The sequence below is a fragment of the Carcharodon carcharias genome, chromosome 25 (genome assembly GCF_017639515.1).
Source record: "Carcharodon carcharias isolate sCarCar2 chromosome 25, sCarCar2.pri, whole genome shotgun sequence".
Taxonomy (NCBI): Eukaryota; Metazoa; Chordata; class Chondrichthyes; order Lamniformes; family Lamnidae; genus Carcharodon; species Carcharodon carcharias.
Window position 1 is genome coordinate 27465474 of NC_054491.1, and position 21920 is coordinate 27487393.

Sequence of the window (21920 nt, forward strand, 5' to 3'; positions counted from 1 at the left end):
ACTAATTATCATATCAAAAACGTATAGCAAGCTGATAATGAAAGAACCTTCCTTTGAAGGAAATAATTATCTTATTGTTCTTAATTAAGACAGCCCATTTCAGGTTGATTTGCTTATTGGAGCTCAGATACTGCATGTTGGCAGTTTGGATGATCAGTCTTAACAAGTATGATTTCCAATGTTATGGATCAAACTAGGAATGTATTTTCTCAATAATAAGATCAATACAAAGACTTGCCATTTTCATGATAGATTTCTTCTGTACTGGCAACATGAAGTTCAAGGATTCTGCCACATCCTTTTCAGAAAAGACTTCTAGGAATTTCTGGCCATTGAGCTTTTCAAATGTATTTGCACTAACACCAGAGGCCAGAACCCCTAGATTCTTCAATTTGTCAGCTGTGACCTGCAAAAGATAAGGTGGTAAATATTGTTTCAAAGGTACGGCTGAGGTCCAGTATGGTTTAAAATATTGTAACGGAGCACATTTGGTAGGCAATAGTTGAATTATTCAGTTCAACTCTAGGTTGAAAATAATCTAAGTAACAGATTTCCATAAATGTAATGATTTTCAGGCACCCCCTTCTATCATGTACTGGCTTCTTCATATGGAATTATACTAAAGGCATGTGCCATCTCATGAATAATTTGTTACAATATTTTGCTCTGTTTAAATATCTAAGAGCACCTTTTGAGCTATGTCCACTTGCTCAGACGAAATGCCTTGGGATACCCTGAAAGGCATCATATAAATGGCAGCTTCTTTATTTCTGTGACTCAATACCAATCTTGCAAGTTTTATTTGGCTGTTTGAAAGGCTTGAAAAAGAAGCCAAGCCACTTTGAAACAAGCAGCCTGTGTGATTTGTTCAGCTAAATCTATGACAGCTGGTTATTTTCCAATATTTCTGATAACTGGAAGAAGAAAGACTTACAATTACATAGTGCCTTTCTTAACCTCAGGAAATCCCAAAATACTTTGCAGTTAATGAGGATTTTTTGCAGCGTAGTCACTGCTGTAATGTAGGAGATGTGGAAGCCAATTTGCAATGTTATAATGACCAGATAATCTGTTTTAGTGATGTTGGTTGAGGGATAAGTATTGATCAGGATACCAGCAGAACTCTCCTTCTCTTCTTTGATTAGTGGCATGTGATTTTTTTTTAAATGTCCACCTGAGGGTGGAAGGGTTCAATCTTGGCACCTCCGACAGAACAGCAGGCCTTCAGAACAGCTCCCAAGGCCAGCATTAATTGCCCATCCCAATTTTCCTTGAGAAGGTGCTGGTGAGCCATCTTCTCGAATTCAACTGAATGGCTTGCTAGGCCACCTCAGAATCAGCCACATTGCTGTGGAATCTGCAGTTGCTTATTAGGCCAAATTGGGTAAGGACGGCAGATCTCCTCACCTTATGAATATTAGAGAATCATGTGGGTTTTTAAACAACAATCCAATTATTCCATGGTCAATAATTACTAATATTAGATTTTTATTCCAGATTTAATTTTATTAATTGGATTTAAATTCCCGAGAAGCTGTGGTGGGATTTGATTTTTTAAATCAAGATTATTAGCCCTGGCTTCTGGATTATTAATCCAGTGACATAACCATTATATTACCAAACATGCAGCATATTTTCAGAATTTTCTGCTTGGTTAAATAATCATCACAAGGAAAGTTGGTCACACACCAGGTTAAGTAAATAATAACATACACACTGTGAACATGCATTTTAATGATTGCTACTTACATTTTCATTTTTCTGATATTTTCTGACAATGGCTTTGATTTGGCCTTTGGACCATCCTTTGACCTTTTTCAGTTCACTGACAGCACCTGCAACAATCTCACTCGAAAGATTGGACAATTGACTGACTTTAAGCCCAACCGCAGCAGCTCCCAGCTTTTTTAGATTTTCAGCACTTGAAATGTTGACAGCAAAAACCTCCACCAGGACCTGGTAGATCTGCAGGAACATGTCGGTGTTAAATAACTGAGCGGAATATACATCATAAGTTCTCTTGGTAGAGATTTTAAATGGCATTGGCTTTCAAATGAAGCACAACATATACATAAGCTTAACGCAGCAAGTCTGGACAAAATACTGAAATGATATGTCATTGGTCACCAGGGGCTCAAAGTATTTCACATCATATACTCACATTCTTTATATTCCTTGTGCAGTTGAGCAGTTTGTTCTGCAAAGCAGTTCTTGCTATCTCATTAAGTGATTTCAGTTGCTTGACAGGATAGAAACACACTAGCTGACCAAGGCTACAGATGAGGTAGGGAGAGAAAATAAATCAGAATTAGACTCTGAATGCGATTTGTATCTTATGAGTGAAACAACATGAACATTGTTATAAATAACCTGGGGGGCAAAATTAATTTGAAAATCGGAGCAGCAACATAGAGCAGGATTCTTTGGTCGGTGTGCAGACGTACGCCAGCACGCCTGAGCGTAAAAAAAGCATGCAACGGCTTCGGGTGAATGCCCCGATGTCATCGTGCACCCGCGAGATATTTTGGTCAATGGGCGCGCTCGAGAGTTGGCAGCACGCCCACTGACAATTAAGAGGCCTATTAAAGCCATTAATGTATTCATTAACCTGGATTTTTTGACTGCCTGCCCAATGTTACGGTTAGCGGCCAGGTGAATTGGCCAGGCGGCCTTTGGATTTTTGAGGAAAGCTCATCCAAGGGCAGGATGAAGTTTCTGGTATTAATTAAAAAAGAAATAAAAATGTTTTGGGCAGAATTTTTATCATCTATATGTTTAGGTGAGTGAGTCCGATGTGTGGACGTTTTTTTTTTTCTGCAGTTTAAGAGATTCACTTGATGGTTTAAAATTCTTCAGCTTCTTGAGGCAGCTCTCTGCCTCCAGGGAGCTTTCCCTGCGCACTCCCCAGCAACTGCCCTCCTCCCTTCTCCACCTCAGCAGCGCTGAGCCTTTCAGCATTAATTGGCCAGCCAGCGTGAAATCGCAGTCGGGGCCGATCGTGGGGGACAGGCCATTTCCCAGCCGCTCCCAGGCCCTCCCACCACACCCGCCCGACCACCTCAAAATTCTGCCCATAATGTAAAATGGGTAACCTCAGTGAGCTATTTTTCTTACAATCCAAAACCTGTTCCTTTTCATGTTAACGATGATTATAGTTTATGTCATTCAAGAATAATTTAGTGTTGAACTTGACAAATTTGCAACTTTGAATTGTTTGAAATTGTTCTGTTATATAATACCTGACACAGTCCACACATTTTCTAAAATTCAGTGGCGCAGAATTTCTTGGCGCTCAATGGTGGGAAGGAACCCTAATCCGGCCAGAGAAACACAAGTTATGGCAGACGCCAGTTATGTCCCAGCAAATTTTTACCAAGCCTGGTGGTAGGCATGTCATACATGAGTCTGTCATAAAGGGCAAAACATGAGAATATGACATAATCCTCATTGTACACATGGTAGCCCTTTCATATAAAAATGCAAATTTGTTTACTCATAGCTTAGGTTTGACAGTGGTGTCCGACTTTGTTATCTCGCCAATTTTCAGTAACCTCTACTGAAAGTTTACATTGCTGCTTGGGCCACTGTCTTCATGTAAAAGTGGCAGCTATTTTGTTTCTGTGAAGGAGGCAGACCTATAAGAGCCATACTGCCATGATGAAATGATATACAAGTGATTTGCTGATGCACTTCAGAGAGAATTCTAATCTCAATGTGTACTTGTAAATAGATGTGGATAAAACATTGTGTCAAATAATTTTACATGAAATCTGTGCCCCTATAAATGCCCAGATCTGGCACATGTGGTTAAGTTTTTGTTAAAGCTGTAAACTGAAAAATACCAATATCCTCACTTGGCAATTACTGTTTCATTCATGATGTCAATATTGGCACATTCATCAAGTCCTTTTAAGAATATGCGAGCTTGCACGGGTGTAAGATCAAACAGTTTGTCCAAAAGGTCAGAAGAAGTGTTGAAAAACTGACATATCTGTAAATAGTCACATTTGACATATATTAGGCAAAATTGATAGTTCGAACAGAATGCAAAATTTCAATTTGCAGTTGTGTTTTAACGTGGAAAACCATTTCCATAGCAGAGCAAAGTGGCCAAACATTTATTTGTTCCAGCTATTCATTTGCAAGATGGGGATCCCAAGTTCACTTTGAAGAAGTACTAATAAGTGGCTCATGGGACCTGTCTAACCACCGTTATAGTTATCTCATTGATAACTCCAAGGACAATGGCAAGAGGCCTCACTTACAAAGCAAAATGAGCCAGAGGTTAACTTCTTTATTAGAGAGGTACAGGCAGATAATTAATTGAATATAGCCAACACTAAAATGAAAACCTGGAAGGGAACTGTTAAAAGACTAAATGTATTTCCTAATCATTAGGATAGGGTTTACGGTAATTAACGTTGTACATATGACAAATATTAATTGTTAATATATTACATGTTAAAGTGAGAAACAGTAAGTGAGACAATCACAATTGTGCCACAGTGCAATCTGAGGATTAACTATTTCAAGTCTCATGTCATAAACGTAGTAAATCAATACCAAATATTCTTAAGGTGAAATGGAAAGAGATAGTAGTGGAAAATTGGCTATTTACAGTTCAGTTCCCCTTTTTATATTATGGTACTCTGTCCTTATTTTTATGTTTCCATTACCAATTCCTGTATGTACATTTATAATGGAAATCGCTGATATAAAAACTTATCACACTGATATGACGTCAGCCTTCCAGTGCTGCGGTGGCTAGAAGGAGGGTGCAATTATAACATATCTGAAACATGTTATGATAAGCTTTACTAGCTTTACCCAGGTAATCTCCTTTAAAAATGTGGTTATAGGGATTTACAATGGAGAAAGTTGAAAGGAAGTGTATGCAGATGGAAGATCTTTTAATACTTTACTTGTTATTTTCGGTCTTATTGTTTATGACATGTCAAGACTAAATGTAGTCTTCACTGCCTCCCCACCACTGCCGATTATTGGTATACCTCATTTAAACATTGGACAGTATTTCAGACAATCCCCACTGTGCAACCTTTTCTCCGCTCAAGTAGATCTAATCCCTCCGCACTGAGCAGCATTTTGGTTCCCTTTCTTCATGCATCCTAGCTACACCCCTCCCAGAGAAGTGCTGCAAACTGAGGTAAACTCCATCTAGGTTTGCCCCCAACAGTTCATACAGCAGTCCTTTGGACCCCTACATTTTCAACCATCAATTTCTCTGCTGCACCAAACCTAGTAGGAAAATTGTTGCTGCTCCACAGAGCATCAAAATGGACAGTGCCAAATTATTCGTCCATCACCTATTATCTAAAGAATCCTCCATCCGCTCCTCCCTTGTCCTTATTTTCTTCCAGCCCTCCACTTTTTCCTGTCCACCTTCCTCATTGAGCTCCTCTCTTGCTCCACTCTCTCCTATCTTTCCTCTTCTTCCCTCTGTCATGAAAAATCAATTACAGCCACGAATTACTTACAGGCATATTGGGCTTTTTAAGGAAGACGTGTGTGTTTTTAAAGAAATACAAGCAAGGACACTGAGCAAAAGATGATTGATAATATGAAGCGACCATTTTCTAGAAAAATTCCTATGTGGATTATACTGACAGACCTGTCCTGAGAAAACTTGGAATGTCACACGGAAAAAGCGTCATGGCTTTCTTCAAGCAGAGACACTTAAAAGGGAGATGGGAAATATGCAAAAGACTGAACTTTAATCTCATGTGGTTGCAGAGAGAAAAGACTGATTATCACAGCTCAGCAGTCATCTAAACTCCATCTCCTGTTGATTTATATCTCAGGATGTGTCAGATGGTTGGAGATCAAAGAAAACAGACTCTGGGCGCAAGACATGGCTTTTTTCCCCTTATAGGAACACACAGGGGAAAGTGGTTTAAAAAGCTAGCTGCAGAGCAGTGCAGTGTGTGCTAGTGTGCTGTGTGTATGATAGCAAGAAGACCAACTAGTCACCCCTCTGTAGTTGCAGGTGAAATCTCTCTATCTCGCTCTCTCTGCATCTCTCTCTCTCTCTCTCTTCTGTGTCTCTCTCTGTTGCTGGAGGAAAGGCTCAGCAAAGCCATAATCAAAAAGGAAATAGGGCAGCGTCTTCAGCCAACCTGCAGAACAAAGTGTCTCCAAACCAACTGCTAAACTGTCAAAGTCAGCTCTATCAGAATCACCCAACTTAACTCTCGTAACACCTCTATCTATGCCCCTTCCCTAACATCACCGCTGCCTTTCTTCTTTGCTTCTCTTACTTCCTTCCCCAAATATGGAAAATGGTCTTCAGTTAGGTATAACCTGTTTCTTTGCATTTGCTCTGAGCCAAATCTTTTAAATAAAGATCTATACAAAACTTGAACACACACACTGTTCACAAATCATAATAATTGCATGTTGGTTTACAGGGGCTTTGAGAAATCTGAGAAGCAGAAATGATAGCAGCTTATTAGTTTTATTGTTAATAAAAATACCATGGAGGTTTGATAAGGTTTGGGTGTTGATTCGAGGGAATCAAACAGAAAGCACTAAGTAAGCCAAACCAATATGACTGGTATTAAAAATGACAGAGGCTAAATCCAGACTCTGAATATACAGAAACATTTTTGACACAACAAAAACAGCAGAGGAACTGTTTTTGAATGTAATTACCTGGAAAAACTCAGCAGGTCTGGCAGCATCGGCGGAGAAGAAAAGAGTTGACGTTTCGAGTCCTCATGACCCTTCGACAGAACTTGAGTTCGAGTCCAGGAAAGAGCTTTCCTGGACTCGAACTCAAGTTCTGTCGAAGGGTCATGAGGACTCGAAACGTCAACTCTTTTCTTCTCCGCCGATGCTGCCAGACCTGCTGAGTTTTTCCAGGTAATTACATTCAAAAACAGTTCCTCTGCTGTTTTTGTTTTGGATTTCCAGCATCCGCAGTTTTTTTGTTTTTAGAAACATTTTTGAACTTGAATCTAACAATTTTATTAAAAAATACTCAAATGAGTGAATTCTTACCGTACTATCTTTACCTCCGGCAATGTTCTTGAGAATGGAGGTAGGGGCTTGGACAATGAAATGGCCAAGTATGTTCAGGACTTCAAGGGTGATCCAATGGTTTTTGCCTTTACCCTTGCCTGAGGAGGGGAACATGCAGACACTGTTAATGATTCTGATTGCTGCGACAAGCTTAAAATGGATAGTAGGGACCTTAGCTTATCAATATATCATTAAACACTTTTTTTTTGTCAGGCAAATAGCAGAAGGAACTTAAGTATCTCCAGACTAAGGAATTAACTGGTGATGTGGGAGGGAACTCTTAAGTTAGAATATTAAACAAGGGCTTTGAATTAATCTGATTTCATTAGCCAACAGGCCTTATCTTGATTTGGATTTCATCATGTTCCAAACAAAACACGTATTATTTGGTGTGAAACTTGATATTGTAATCTCCTATGAAGAGTATTTACCATGAAAAGTCCTCTGCAACAGCAATTAGCCATTGATTCAAACAATTACATCAAATATTAACAACATTTGAAAAATCTACAATATCTAAGTAAACAAGGAAACTAGGATCATCCGTTAGTGTGCAAGATTCACTGTGAAGGAGAGTTTTGCTGTTTTGTGTATGTAATATTCCTTTATCCTCCTCTTTCGATTTTGAGGTGACAATATAGCCACTGAGTCTGATCCCTTTCTACAGCCTTCAGCCAGCACCTGCAACTCAAAAATAATGCAGCACATGCTGGGCAGGGGTCTCAGCCCGATCCCTTCTCCAATCATAACCCGAATCTCTCACTGACAGCAGAGAAGGGGAAGACAAAAGTAGAAAGCAAAGAGCTAGAGAGAAAAGAATAAAGAGAAAGACACAGAAAAGAGAAAGACATGAATTGCAATGAAACAAATTATAGTAGATAGTTCCCTGATAGGGAGAGGGTGAAGGAAGAGAGGAGCCCAATGAGAAAGATGGACAAGGAAAAGTGGAGAACTGGAAGAGGTTAAGGACATGGGAGAAGAGGATGGGGGAGTTTTTAGATGATAGATAATGGGAGAACAATTTGTCACTGAGCGTCTTGATGTTCTGTGGACCAGCAACAAGTAAATATTGACCGAAGGACTTGTAAATTAATATAGAATTTTACCCTTGGCGGGGGTATTCAGCAGGGGTGGGCGGGCAGGGGCAGTTGGGAAGCCCACGATCAGCAGTGTACCACGATTTTACTCAGGCGGACCAATTAGGGCCTGCCCAGGGTGAGATGCAGCCTTTGAATGAGCATGAAGGGGCAGGCGGGGGCAGGGTCTTAATGTCTGCCGGGTCCAATGGCAACATGGTGGCCGATTCAAATGCGACCTTGGCAGCCCCTGGAAGACTGCTACGGAAGGAGGTGGAAGTCCTGCGCATGGATGCCGTAGCGGGTGGACACGACAGGTGGGAGGGCAGGTCAGCAGGGCAGTCGGCCCCACGTTTCTCAGATGAATGCCCCGCTGCCCTCCTGGAGGAGGTGGCAGCATGGAGAGAAACACTTGACCCCAGGGATGGGTGGAGGAGGCCCCTTCCACCTCGCCAGAAAGGCCTGGGAGGAGGTGGCATCAGTGTCAGCAGCCACAATGTGGTGAGGCACAAATGCGTCCAGTGCCGGAAGCACTTAAACAATCTCCTGCACTCAGGAAGGGTGAGTACTGTGTTGGCATGGGTCACTTTGCAGAACAGGTAAGAGCTGCCCATCCCCCCGTGGACCTCAGAGGTGTTGGAGTGTGAGTGGCAAATGTCAGTGAGGCAGGAGCTGGCCAAGGGGGTGAGCCCTGGCTGCTTGGGCTGAGTACCTTGTGGCTCCGGAGTCACGAATGGGCAAGGTGTTCCTCAGGTGGGATTGGCCAGGCTGCAATGGCACTGCAGGTAGAGGGTGGGCTAATCAATGCTTCTCTATCCTTCCAGCAGAAAGCATCCAACAACAATGCAGAGAGGTCACAGACTGGCGGGGGACCCTCATACATCCTCATCCTCAATAGATTTGAGCAGAAGGCCTTGGAATTGGTGAGACACCAGGCACCTTGGTCAAGCGGCCAAGGTGAGGTTGGGGTGCTAGGGGGAGGTAAGAGTGCAGTGCACCTGAAGTGAGAATGTGGCTTTTTGCAACCATTCTAGTGTTGTCTCTACATTGATGTGAGCCTCAATCCTGGAATGCCCATTGATAATGGAAAGATGAGGGCACCATGATGCAGATCTCTGCCTCATCAGGGTGCCAGGCATGCATAGTTACAGTTTAAACTAATGACATGTCTTTCTTCTCCCTCTTAGGTTCACCAGTGAGGAGCCTGAAATCCCACCCCTGACCCCTGAGGACCAGCATGTTCATCATGCACCACTATCACACTCGCTTTTTGAAGCAGGCACCAGCGCAGATACCAGCATCTCAGTGGGCATAAGTTCACCGTCTAGTATCTCGGTGCACATTGGTAAGAGCACTTCACACTCGCATGAGGTGCAGGCGGAGGCAGAGAGTGCCCAGGGTGCCGGTAGTCGGAGGACTATTGGAGACCAGGACAATGCTCAGTCGATGGCTGATGATGGGCCTCTGGAGTCGTTCATGAGGCAGCAGCTGCTGGATGTCCAGCGGGGTGTGCGGGAGGATCTGGTGGAGATACATGAGAGAACGCGTGGCATGGTGTCCATTGTGGAGGAGTCCATGCGGAGCACAAGCACTGCATTGACCCTCATGGCTGAGCACACTACCTCCTCCATGGAGAGACAGGCGACTCTCATGGAGAGGCTCCTCTAGGGACACAATCAGAGTTCCTGGGGATGTGCTCGGACCTGTAAGCCCTCACACCAGCAATGACCTCAGCTGGTCAGTGTCAGTGTGAAAGATGGATGAGGCACCCAGTATCCCAGCTAGGTGCCCTTCCATCAGTGGTAAGCAGGGTGGTCCAGAGCGACCTCACGTTGGCACACGAGCTGCTTATCATCTCTGCAGGCTCGTCTCAGGGTACTCTGGATAACGACAGCAGCTCCTCCGCCGCTCTGCCAGAGACCACGGCATCTGATGAGGCTGCGATGACTGGGGAGATAGCAGCCATGACACTGGCCGCTCCCTCCCAAGCAGGGTCAGCACAGGTTCCATGGCCCAGAGGGTGCCCGCCAAGGTCATCAAGGCCAACAAGACAGCAGAGTGAGCAGGCTGTCTCCAATGCTGCTGCCAGTGAAGGGAGAGCACCTAGACGTAGCACTCACAAGTGAAAACTTAAAGCACCTTAAACACAACATGGCCTGATCACAGGTATTATTTGTTTCCCCCATTTAATGGGCAAAATTTTCCCCCCACTGGGGGAGGTGCAAGAGTAGGCATTGGCAGACAGCCCTCCAATCTGCGCCCCGCCGCCATTTTTTGTTGGCAGACCAATTAAGGCCCGCCCAGCGTGACATCCGCACGGAAGCGCTGTTTGCTCCCTGTGCCAGGGTTGGTGGGGGGGAATGGCAAATGCGGCTGCGTGCGAGGGAGTGCTCCGATCTCCCTGGGACTATGTGCTGCCTCAGGGAGATCGGTTCCCAAAGTGAAAAAGTTACTCTGTCAAAAATTTCATTTACCATCCATGTCCCCTCATATGACAATGTCACATGAGTTAAGATGTGGACATAACTTTAAATAAAAATGGATCCTAATTTTTTAATTCAGTCATGAAACCTCATCCTGCCCATGGATGAGGTTTCCTGCTTTTTGAGGTAGCCTCCAGCGCTCCCGACCTGCCCGTTAACCTTAAATTTGGACGGGCAGGTCCACTAATTGCTTTAATTGTTTTTTGAATGGCCTCAATAGGCCGTTGACAGATCGGCACAGCTGACTCGGCTGCGCCCCCGCTGACCTGAAAATGCAAATGGCGCGGGTGTTGTCGGGAGTTCCGCCTGACGTAGTTCCATGTCATTTTACGTGTTGGTAAGCGGGCCCCACCCCCACTCGCTGATGGGAAGATTCTTCCCTATGTGTTTTTTTTAAAAGTGTGATGTAAAACACCGGTCAAGGTTAATTTCTGCAATGTTTGTCACTCAGCAGTAAATTAGATGTTCGTTTTTTGCGACTGGCCTTTGAATGCCTTATTTGTCCTGTAGGTGCAGGGTAAGCCATAATGTTATGCTGGACGTGTGACTCCTTTAATTTTAATGCAAAGGCACATAGTGTATGTTGTTGACCAATGATCTGGTTCCGTCAGGGATCGAATATGGAGCCTGCAGCCCTGGCATGTGTTGGTGGTTCTTATTTGGTCGACTAGCTGAAGGAGCGTTGGGTCAAAGTTTCCTGGGCATCCCTGCCTCCCTTGAAGTTACCCAGGTCAGCATCTATCCCCTCAGTGTTCTCCTGAGCGTGCTCGTCTTTGGACTCACTACTGGACTCATCTGTTCCCTGTGCAGCTGCGTCAAGATCTTCTCCCTCTGCTGCGTCCCCCCTTTCCAGCGCCAGATTGGGGAGAGCGCAGCATGCAACCACTATCAGCGACACACGAACTGGGGGTTAATGGAGTGCGCCCCCCGAACAGTCCAGGCATCAGAAGCGCATCTTGAGAAGACCGATGGTTCTCTCTAACACTGCCCTTGTGGAGGTGTGGTCCCTATTATACCACTGCTCAGCCTCTGTTCTTGGATGGCAGAGAGGGATCAAGAACCATCTTTTGAGCAGAGAGCCCTTGTCACCCAGCAGCCATCCATCCAGCCGGGCTGGAGCACTGAAGAGACTCAGCACCTGGGAGTGTCTCTGGATGTAAGCGTCGTGTGAGCTGCCTGGGTACCTTGCACAGATTTGCAGAATCTGCATCCTATGGTCACACACTGTCTGCACATTCAAAGAGCAGAATCCCTTCCTGTTGATGAAGGATCCCAGCTCACCCGCTGGCACCTTGATGGTCACATCTGTGCAGTCGATTGAACCCTGGATGCGGGGGAACCAGCAATCACTGCGAAACCTCTGGCTCGCTCAGCCTGGCTGGCCTCCTCCATACGGTTATGAATGAAACTCAATGCACACCTGAACAGAGCTTCTGTAACCAGTTTGACACAACTGAGGACAGCTGATTGGGAGACTCCACAGAGATCCCCCACTGAACCCTGGAAAGAGCCAGAGGCATAGAAGTTTAGAGCCACTGTGACCTTCAGAACCATTGGCATGGGCTGTCCACTCAAACAGTTACAGCTGAGCTCAGGACTGATCCTCTGACAAAAAGAGGTCACTGTCTCCCTTAAGAAACAGAGCCTCTTTCAGCATTGCACCTCAGACATATTGAGGTAGCTGCATCGCTGCCTGTAAACTCTGGCAGCAGGATAGTGGTGTTTTCTGCAGCCCATTCCGCCTTGGCCTTCCTGTTGGCCCTGTGCCCCTTTTGCCTGTACCTGTCTTCCCACAGGTCGTTCCCCTGGAAGCTGAATAGGGACATCTGGCCTCCTCTCCCTTCTGGCCCTCTCTTCCTCCTCAGAGGAGGTGCCTCCAGCAGAGGCCACAATCCTCATTACCAGGGTAAGGGAAGTTTATGATACCTGGAAGGCCTCACGTGGTGAGAATCCTTCGGGGGTCCTAGAAGACAACACTGAGTCCTGAACTGAAGCCTCTAAATGCTCTGAATGCAGCGCTGAAGTGAAATGAAGCTGTCCTGTTCACGGAAGCAAGCAGCAGCAAGCGATATCCAAAACTACTCACTATTCGCTTTGTCCAGCCCATTGACCCCTCTTATCCCGCCCGTGGATGATGTTATGCAAATTGTGGCCTGCCCGTTTTGCCCGTGCGATGGCCTGAAAATTGCATGAGCTACGTAAACTCAGAGTCAATTGGTCTCTCAAGGGCCTTAACTGGCCAGTTAATTAATGGTGGGCACGCCTCCGTCTTCATTGCACGCCCGCCTATCAAAATATCACGAGAGTACGCATTGACGTCAGGACGCTCGTCCAACATCAACGTGCTTTATTTCACGCTCGCTCGTGTCGGGCACATGCCCTCACGCCAAGGGTAAAATTCTGCCCATAGAGATAGGGACACCTTATAACATAGTGAAATGCTGAATAAATGATATATGGTAGTCCATTTGTCCCCTGCCTATAACCCCACTTTATCTGAGGATTAGACTTGGCCTTAACTTTTTAAAGTCCATGGGAGCTTGACGACTATAATATTTATTTAATATAATGCTGCTTTTCTGCACAGAACTACTTGTATGCCAAACAGCATAAGCAGTGATAAGCAGAATCAAACGATTCCACAACCAATGAATCAAACATAAGCTCTGCAGTCCTGCCACATCCAGCCATGAATGGTGGTGGACAATTAAACAACTCACTGCAGGAGGCAGCTCCACAAATATCCCCATGCTCAATGATGGGGGAGCCCAGCACATCAGAGTAAAATATAAGGCTGAAGCATCTGCTGCAATCTTCAGCCAGAAATGCCAAGTATGTGATTCAACTCGGCCTCCTCCGGAGGTCCCCAGCATCACAGATGCCAGACTTCAGCTAATTCAGTTCACTCCATGTGATATCAAGAAATGGCTGAAGGCACTGGATACTGCAAAGGCTGTGGGCCCTGACAAAATTTCAGGAACAGTACTGAAGATTTGTGCTCCATAACTTGCCGTGCCCCTAGCCAAGCTGCTCCAGTACAGCTACAACACTGGCATCTAGCCAGCTATGTGGAAAATTGCCCAGGTGTGTCCTGTATACAAAAAGCAGGACAAATCCAACCCGGACAATTACTGCCTCATCAGTCTACTCTCCATCATTGGTAAAGTTATGGAAGGGATCATCAACAGTGTTATCAAGCAGCACTTGCTTAGCAATGACCTGCTCACTGGTGCCCAGTTTGGGTTCCGCCAGGGCCACTCAGTTCCTGACCTCATTACAGCCTTGGTTCAAACCTGGACAAAAGAGCTGAACTCCCGAGGTGAGGTGAGAGTGACTGCCCTTGATATCAAAGCAGCATTTGACCGAGTGTGACATCAGAGAGCTCTGGCAAAACTGGAGTCAACAGGAATCAAGGGGGAAAATCTTCATTGGTTGGAGTCATACCTAGCACTAAGGAAAATTATTGTGGTTGTTGGAGGTCAATCATCTCAGTTCCAGGACATCGCTGCAGGAGTTCCTCAGGGTAGTGTCTTAGGCCCCAACCATCTTCAGCTGCTTCATCAATGAACTTACTTCTATCATAAAGTCATAAGTGTGGATTTTTGCTGCAGATTGCACAATGTTCAGTACCATTCACGACTCCTCAGATATGACCAAATGCAGCAAGACCTGGATAATCTTCAGGCTTGGGCTGACAAGTGGCAAGTAACATTCGTGCCACACAAGTGCCAGACAATGACCATCTCCAACAAGAGAGAATCCAACCATCATCCCCTGACATTCAATGGCATTACCATTGCTGAAACCCCCACTATCAACATCCTGCAGGTTACCATTGACCAGAAACTGAACGGGACTAGCCATATAAACACTGTGGCTCCAAGAGCCTGTCAGAGACTAGGAATCTTGCAAGAGTAATTCACCTCCTGACTCCCCAAAGCCTGTCCACCATCTACAAGGTACAAGTCAGGAGTGTGATGGAATACTCTCCACTTGCCTGGATGAGTGCAGCTCCAACAACACTCAAGAAGTTTGACAAAATCCAGGACAATGCATCCCATTTGATAAGCACCCCTTCCATAAACATTCACACCCTCCACCACTGACAAACAGTGACAGAAGTGTATATCATCTACAAGATGCACTGCAGAAACGCACCAAGGCTACTTAGGTAAAACCTTTCAAACCCACAACCACTACCATCCAGTAGGACAAGGGTACTAGATACATGGGAACACTACCACTCACCATCCTGACTTGGAAATATATTGCCATTCCTTCAATGTCGCTGTGTCAAAATCCTGGAACCCCCTCCCTAACAGCACTGTGGGTGTACCTACATCACATGGACTTCAGTGGTCCAAGAAGTCATCTCACCACCACCTTCTCAATGGCAATTAGGGATGGGCAATAAATGCTGGCCCAGCCAGCGACGCCCGCATCCCGTAAATGAATTTTACAAAATGACATGACCTGACCAGAATGAAGTTTCCCTCCAAATTTCTTCCTCACCTGAGGGATAAGACAACAGTCTTTAAGGGTAACAGGAAAATAAGAAAGGATTTGCATGTGTAGCACATCCTCAACTCTTCTCAAAGTTCTCACAACCAGCCGATTGCCCGGAGAAATACTGACCATGGCATTAGGAGAACCTCCCGCGCTTTTGTTAAATATCTTCTCTGAGTGCTGTCAGGGGATTTTTTTATGTTCATTTGGAATGGCAGATAATTCTTGGCCTAACAATTTATTTGAAAGATAGCACCTCCTCAGCATTGCACTGAGGTGTCAGTATGCTCAAGTTTTCCAAGTGCTATGAACTAAATCAAGCTGACACATTTAAGGGTTCCAAAGATTGTATGCACAACATGTAGAGGTAATTGGTGGAAGGTAGGTGAAATTTCAAATCTTCTAGTCACTTCAAAAAGTAAACAAGTAATTCCTGAAGGGCTATGTATGGAAAGAACCAAATAAAATGAGTGGTGATAACATCTGCAAGTATGCAAGAATTATTATTCATATGATTGCATTTGTGCAAATATAATTACTGCTTTTATTACAATTATGATGATATGGGAAGGCTTCCCGAGAGATGTGAATTTCATCAGACAAAGATATAAATTAGATTATCTTAGTTCCAATTGCTCAGTGTGGTCTGGAATACTTCTGTGATGTTTAATTGCTAAAATTAAATTGGCCTGTCCATGTAAGGCCAAATTTCAAGTGGTGAAGTGGTCTGAATTAACACATTCCATGGTCAACTGGAAGCTAATTGCTGATAACTATTTCAATGGATTCGCCTTTGTGGACGGCCAGGTTATCAAGATGAATGAAGACAGTAGAAAATAATTACCTTTTTCTCCCCCCCCTCTCTACTTGCTCAGTTGCAGCGTGATATTTTAAGCGAGATACCTAGAATATGATGCCTGGAGGTAATACTGAAGAATGACATATGCTGTGTACAAGACCCTTGTCCACAAATGTTTTCTCCATCTTGATCCAGTCCATAACAACAACTTATATTTATAATGCGCCTCTAAAATAATAAAACATCCCAAGATATTCCACAGGAGCATTGTAAAACTAAATAGCCCCTTGGGAGCACAGACCCTAAATACTGCTGAAAAAAGGAACATGCTGTCAAAGGTTTTTACCTTCCACTCATCAGGACAGATGCAAGAATGCTAAATTTCAAAGGGAACCACAATTTATACTGCATGAGGACAGGGTGCTGATTGGTTGGCAAGTGTACTTGGATTGGTTGAGGTATTGTCATGGAGCAGGTACCAGGAATCTATTGTTCCCAAGCTTTTGTTTAATTCAAGAAAGCCCACAGAAGACAGGTCCCTGTATATAAACATATGTGGCTTTTTGCAAGCATAAATGAGTCACATTTGAAGCCTGACTAATGATCTTAAATTTTTTGTCGGTGTCATTCTTGGCATATTCCGGATTGGTCAGCAAGTACTGTCCAATCGTGGATTCACATCTGACATTAGGCATTATGCTCTGAGTTTTGCAAGCATGGGCTGGTTGAGCATGGTCAGTACTCTGTCAATTGCCAACATTCGAAGGGATGTGTTGTTTGATATGATCCGCCAGTCATTGGAAGTTATGGCCTATGTAATTGGCCCTCAGCCAGATTTTCTTTAAGGCCATGATGTCGATGCAATCATTCACAATAAGTCCATGGAAAGAGTCTTGTTCATAAGTGAACAGGTATTCTACAGGGAGATGCATAGAGGGCTGGTGAGAGCTGACCCACTGGCAGAGGCAATAGGGGCAGCAGAGGGAAAAGATGAGTTGGGTAGAATGAAGATTGGCAGGATTAGCCTCCAACAGGCACATAATTCCAGTTATAATACCTTTCTCTTCGTTGTAATTATTGGTTGGCTTTCCTGTTTTTCTCTCATTAGGTTTGGGTTTCCAGGTGCTCATTCCAGGTCCTGACATCTTTGTATAAATTTTTTCAACCCACTTATAAATCTGCTTCCTGGTACCTGGCTTAAGGTAATCATATTTCACATTTAAGAGTTTCATCCTGCAATAAAATGTGTCAAAGGAAAACAGAAGAATTAGTGCATTAAATGATAACACATTGATAAAAAAAATGAAAATACTTTGCCAAATTATATTGCAAAGTAATGATGTTAAAGCAGATTATATGTGTGTTTGGTAACAATAGAAGTGAGGAAAATAATGTTCCCTACCCAGAGGATTTAAGCAGTTGCTAAACACAGGATTTTCCTGTCGGCGAGCAGGGGACAGGGTCCACTCACCGACGCGTAAAATAACACGCGGTGATGTCGGGCAGAACTCCCGATGTCACCGCGCCCCATTTAAATTTTCCAGTAGGCGGGGATGCAGCAAAATCAGCTGTGCGCCCGCCGACCTGTCAATGGCCAATTGAGGCCATTGACAGAGTCATTTAACTAATTAATGGACCTGCCCGTCCAACCTTAAGGTTGGTGACAGGCCAGGAGCCCCGGCGGGAATTAGAAAAAGCGTGAAACCTCATTCACGGGCGGGATGAGGCTTCATGTAGGCTTTTAAAAATTTCATTAAAGTTTTATTGAAAATTATGGACATGTCCCAACTCATGTGACAGTCTCGCACAAGGGGACACATCAGGAATTTCTTTTTTCTATTCTTAATATTTGTGACAGAACAGCCGATCTCCCTGAGGCAGCACTTAGCCTCAGGGAGATGAGTGTACTCTTTCGTACGCATGTGTGGAGGAGCGCACTCTCAGGTTTAAGGACTTCCCCCCGCCCGCACAGGGAGCGCATAACGCTTCCGTGTAGACATCGCGCTGGGTGGGCCTTAATTGGCCCGCCCACATAAAATGGCGCGCCTGTGCGTGCCTGCAATTCAACTTCACGCCCAACAGGGGGAAATTCTGCCCATAAACTTGAAGGTGCTTGCGATGGGGCTAATCTTCAGTGTGGGAACAGAAGTAGCCAGTTTTCCATTCTTGCCTAAGCTGAAAATTCACCAGCTAATTTGAGTCACTAGCTGCATTAAGTTGGCTCACTTCAACCAGAGATGCAGTAGTGCTGATATGAAATGATTTTAGACGGTCTCAACCACATTTCTAATCAGCAATTTCACTTAGACATTCCACCATCGCTAATATGGAAAATAATTTCTGGATTTTGCTGTGTGCGCAGTTATATCTTATTTGAATTTCCAGGGTGAGAACTATACTTTTTTTCGATAATTAACAAGGTGAGTCCCATTATCTGCCCCTCACTTGGTCAAATGATGGAATGATGAGTATGCATGCAAGACAAGGCATGGACTGGAACACATGTTACCATGCATTACAATGATCTGGTTAGTTTCCTGCTGGTAGTGATACCCATGTGATGCGTCACAGAGTACAGGGGAGGCGCTTCCCCATTGTGCATAAATTTCATATTGCAGTCCACAGATTCAGGGAGGTTAATGATCTAAAACTTGGAGATCACAAGACGATCCAATTTTTCATGTGGATTTTCCACAAGCACAGTGAGTTGAGAACTAATGCAATTTTTTTTCTTATTGGCTGATTTTCTAGTATGTTATCTTTATTATATATTAATACAAAATATTTCCTACAAGAGCAACATTGCTCTATTTTTGTAGCTGGCATCATCTTTTGAAAGATAGTAGAGGCAGGGTCCTTGGGTGCGTGTCAAACTTTGCTGGGGATTACCCCCACTCAGTAAAATTTGAAACCATGAAAGTGAAGAGGGGGACAAACGCTAATGGCCAGAATTCTTACCCTGCTAGGCAGGCGCGGTGGGTGGGCCCGGAAGCGAGCACAAAACTGACCGCCGCCTGCGATCGAGCCCCAAAATCGATTTCACCCTTGCTGACCAATTAACGACCAGCCAGTGTGAATCATGCACTGCAACGCTCAGCACTGCCACCCCGGCAGGGAGGAGGGCAAGCGCAGAAGTCAGCGCATGCCCGCGGGTGTACACAATGAAAGCTCCCTGAGGCACAGAGCTGCCTCAAGGAGCTGAAGATTTAAAACACAAAAATAAAAAAGCTAGCACTGTTAAAAACATGTCCCTGCTCATGTGACTCTGTCACATGAGCAGGGACATGTTACGAATTAATTTTTAAAATTATTTAATTTTTAACTGCTGTTGGAAACCTCAACCCGCCCATGGATGAGGTTTCCTAAAAAAAATCCAAAGACCACTTGGCCTTTTTGCCAGCCCGCCAACCGCAAGGTTGGATGAGCAGCAAAAAATTTAATTCAATTAGAACCTCAATGGCTTTAATAGGCCTGTTAATTGTCAGCCGGCGGGCTGCCAACTCCCGTGCACGCCCACTGACCGAAATATCGCCTGTCATTTTACGCTCGAGCAGGTTGGGCACATGCCCGCCTGCTCAGAACAAATTTCTACCCCATAAGAATCTTTTCAGGTCTTCTCATATCTTTCATCATGTTTGGCTATAAACCAGCACTATTCTGGCCTGCAGCAGGCCCCAGCCTGTCCTCTTGGTTAGGGATGATGCATAGTTTTGGAAATGTCAGGACAGAATATACAATAATAATATATCAAAACAGGTTTTTTTTTAAATTTACACATAGTTACTCTCTTATAAAAATTATTTCAATATGGAGGGACCTGCTATACTTACAGCTCCACCAAATTGGAAGGGGTGACATTAAGACTGAATGTCTGGACACAACGTGGATTCAGATTCCTGATAGTCTCATTAAGGTTTTTAAGATAATCCGTGATATTTCCTGGAGCGCTGAGATTGTTCCTTAGATCATTTTCCCAACCCCGACATATTCCTGCCCCCTACAATTCAAAATATGCAAACCATTCAATAGCCCAGTTACAAAATGTTGACATTCATAGAAAGGGAAAGGCAATGTAATAATGTGATTTATCCAATATTCAATGTAACCCTGATCCAAGCTGTTATAATAGGTATTTATACCATTGTACTGCACGGAATAACCTGGTACAGGTGTAATTTCAATAAGCTGTTAATAACAAGGCTGTTTTTTCAGGTTCTCTGTCAGACAGCAGATGATTGGGAGACACCAGCAGAAATCCACCCCCAATAGTATCACACTCTTTTAGTTAATGTCAGTGCTTCAACAATTGGAAGACCCAGGAACATCACGTACACCCACCTTTTCACTCTTAAGATGCTGACTCATGCTAGAGTGCTCTTCAATGCATGCTGACAGTCCTCAGCTACCCCAGGCAACCAAGCATTCTTCATGTGTGAGACATTGAGTGTCAGCAGGAGACTTGAGCACTCCAAATGAGCTGATTCCTCTTCTATTATCACTGGGGAATGACCAGAATGGAAACTCTGGCTGACTATCCACTCACCAGCCCAGTAAACAGAGCACAGGCTCAGAACTGAACTGGAGATCTCCTTGAGAGGTGGGTTTCCTCAGAGCACTAGTCATAGTGAAAATAGATGCCCATACATAACTGAGATATTTATGATTTGTTGCAGTTAGTAGAAAAGGGCATCATTCCCCTGACTGGTATTCAGCAGATTTGGTGAACTTACTGACACGGTCATCAGGGGAACTGACTTTTGAACATTTAATTACATCTTTCTAGTAAAGCATGATGAAAAATCACATTTTTAGGGAAACAAGTCACTGAAGTGCAACACTGTACAACCTGATAAAAATCTACCCTGAAAACTATAGTTTCCATGAATATTTGTGAATTTATTTAAAGAAAAATGTGTTTGTTGTCAGTTACTTATAGAGCTATATATTGTTTATACACAAAGTTTCAACTCACCATACTCGCAAAGGTATCGATGATTTGAATTGTAAGCTATTATTATCTTATTAAGCATGCTGGCAGTTCTCCTGACTTTATAAATACTATAATTACAAAATAAGCATTCGCTTTATAACATTATAATCGTTACATTATGATCAACACAATCAGACAAGCAAAGTGCAAAACCATAAATAAAACACATGCAGTTCTAGATACCATCAATAATTAACCCTTAAAGTATTAACCACAGCCTTCATTTGTCATGTTAACTGTATATAGTGCCTTTTATTTCACAACCTATTAAACTATTAGAGGAATTAATTATTAAGGGAAACACTTTCCATCTGAAATATTCGCCAGAAAGGCAGCTGAACATTAGGAAGGTCAAATGCCATCTTTGGTCCTCACTACAAACTCTGTCACATTACCCCACCTTTGCATTGTTACGTGGTCCCCTAAACCCCCTCCTGCCACTGATTGCACGTGTAGGATTTTCTAGTCATCGGACAGGCTTGGCAGGAGCGGGCGGGGGCACTCACAGAGCCCACTGCTGCCTGTGATCGGCTCTGCACTGCGATTTCACATGGGTATGCCAATCAAGGCCCGCCCTGCGTGGATCCTGTGTCTCAGGGAGATTGGATCATTTGTTAAAAAAATATATAAGGACAGTAAAAATTTAATGAACCATGCCCCCTCATGTGACTGTGTCACATGAGATGGGAGATGTTTCTCTTTTCAAAATAAAGTTTTTATTTCATCAGTATTAGCTTCAGGAAACCTTATCCTGCTAGTGGATAAGGTTTCCTAAAAACGTAAAGGCCGCTTGACCTTTTCGCCTGTCTGTGTAAAATTCAACTTAATTACCTAGCTAATGGCCTTAATAGGCCTTTCAATTACCGGTGGGTGCACAGCCAATTCTAGCACGCACCACCCGAACGAAATCTTGTGCGAGTTCGTGGTGACATCGGGACACACGCCCGACGTTATCGCGCGTCATTTTATGTTCCGGCATGCCAGGCACGCACCCACACACCGAATGTAAAATTCTGCCCCATATTTCT

At 44.0% G+C, this 21920-nt stretch overlaps 1 protein-coding gene across 3 annotated transcripts in view; it reads right to left on the bottom strand.

Annotated features, from left to right (window-relative positions):
• LOC121269484 overlaps positions 1-21920 on the bottom strand; it is a 101444-nt gene that overhangs the window by 54964 nt on the left and 24560 nt on the right. For all 3 annotated transcript variants that reach the window (XM_041174077.1, XM_041174075.1, XM_041174076.1), the window contains exons 4-10: positions 19733-19899; positions 16960-17135; positions 7018-7136; positions 3855-3991; positions 2162-2273; positions 1750-1965; positions 239-406 (exon numbers count right to left, since the gene is read on the bottom strand). In XM_041174077.1, coding sequence (XP_041030011.1) covers positions 239-406; positions 1750-1965; positions 2162-2273; positions 3855-3991; positions 7018-7136; positions 16960-17135; positions 19733-19899 — 1095 coding nt within the window. The remainder of the gene's footprint in view (positions 1-238; positions 407-1749; positions 1966-2161; positions 2274-3854; positions 3992-7017; positions 7137-16959; positions 17136-19732; positions 19900-21920) is intronic.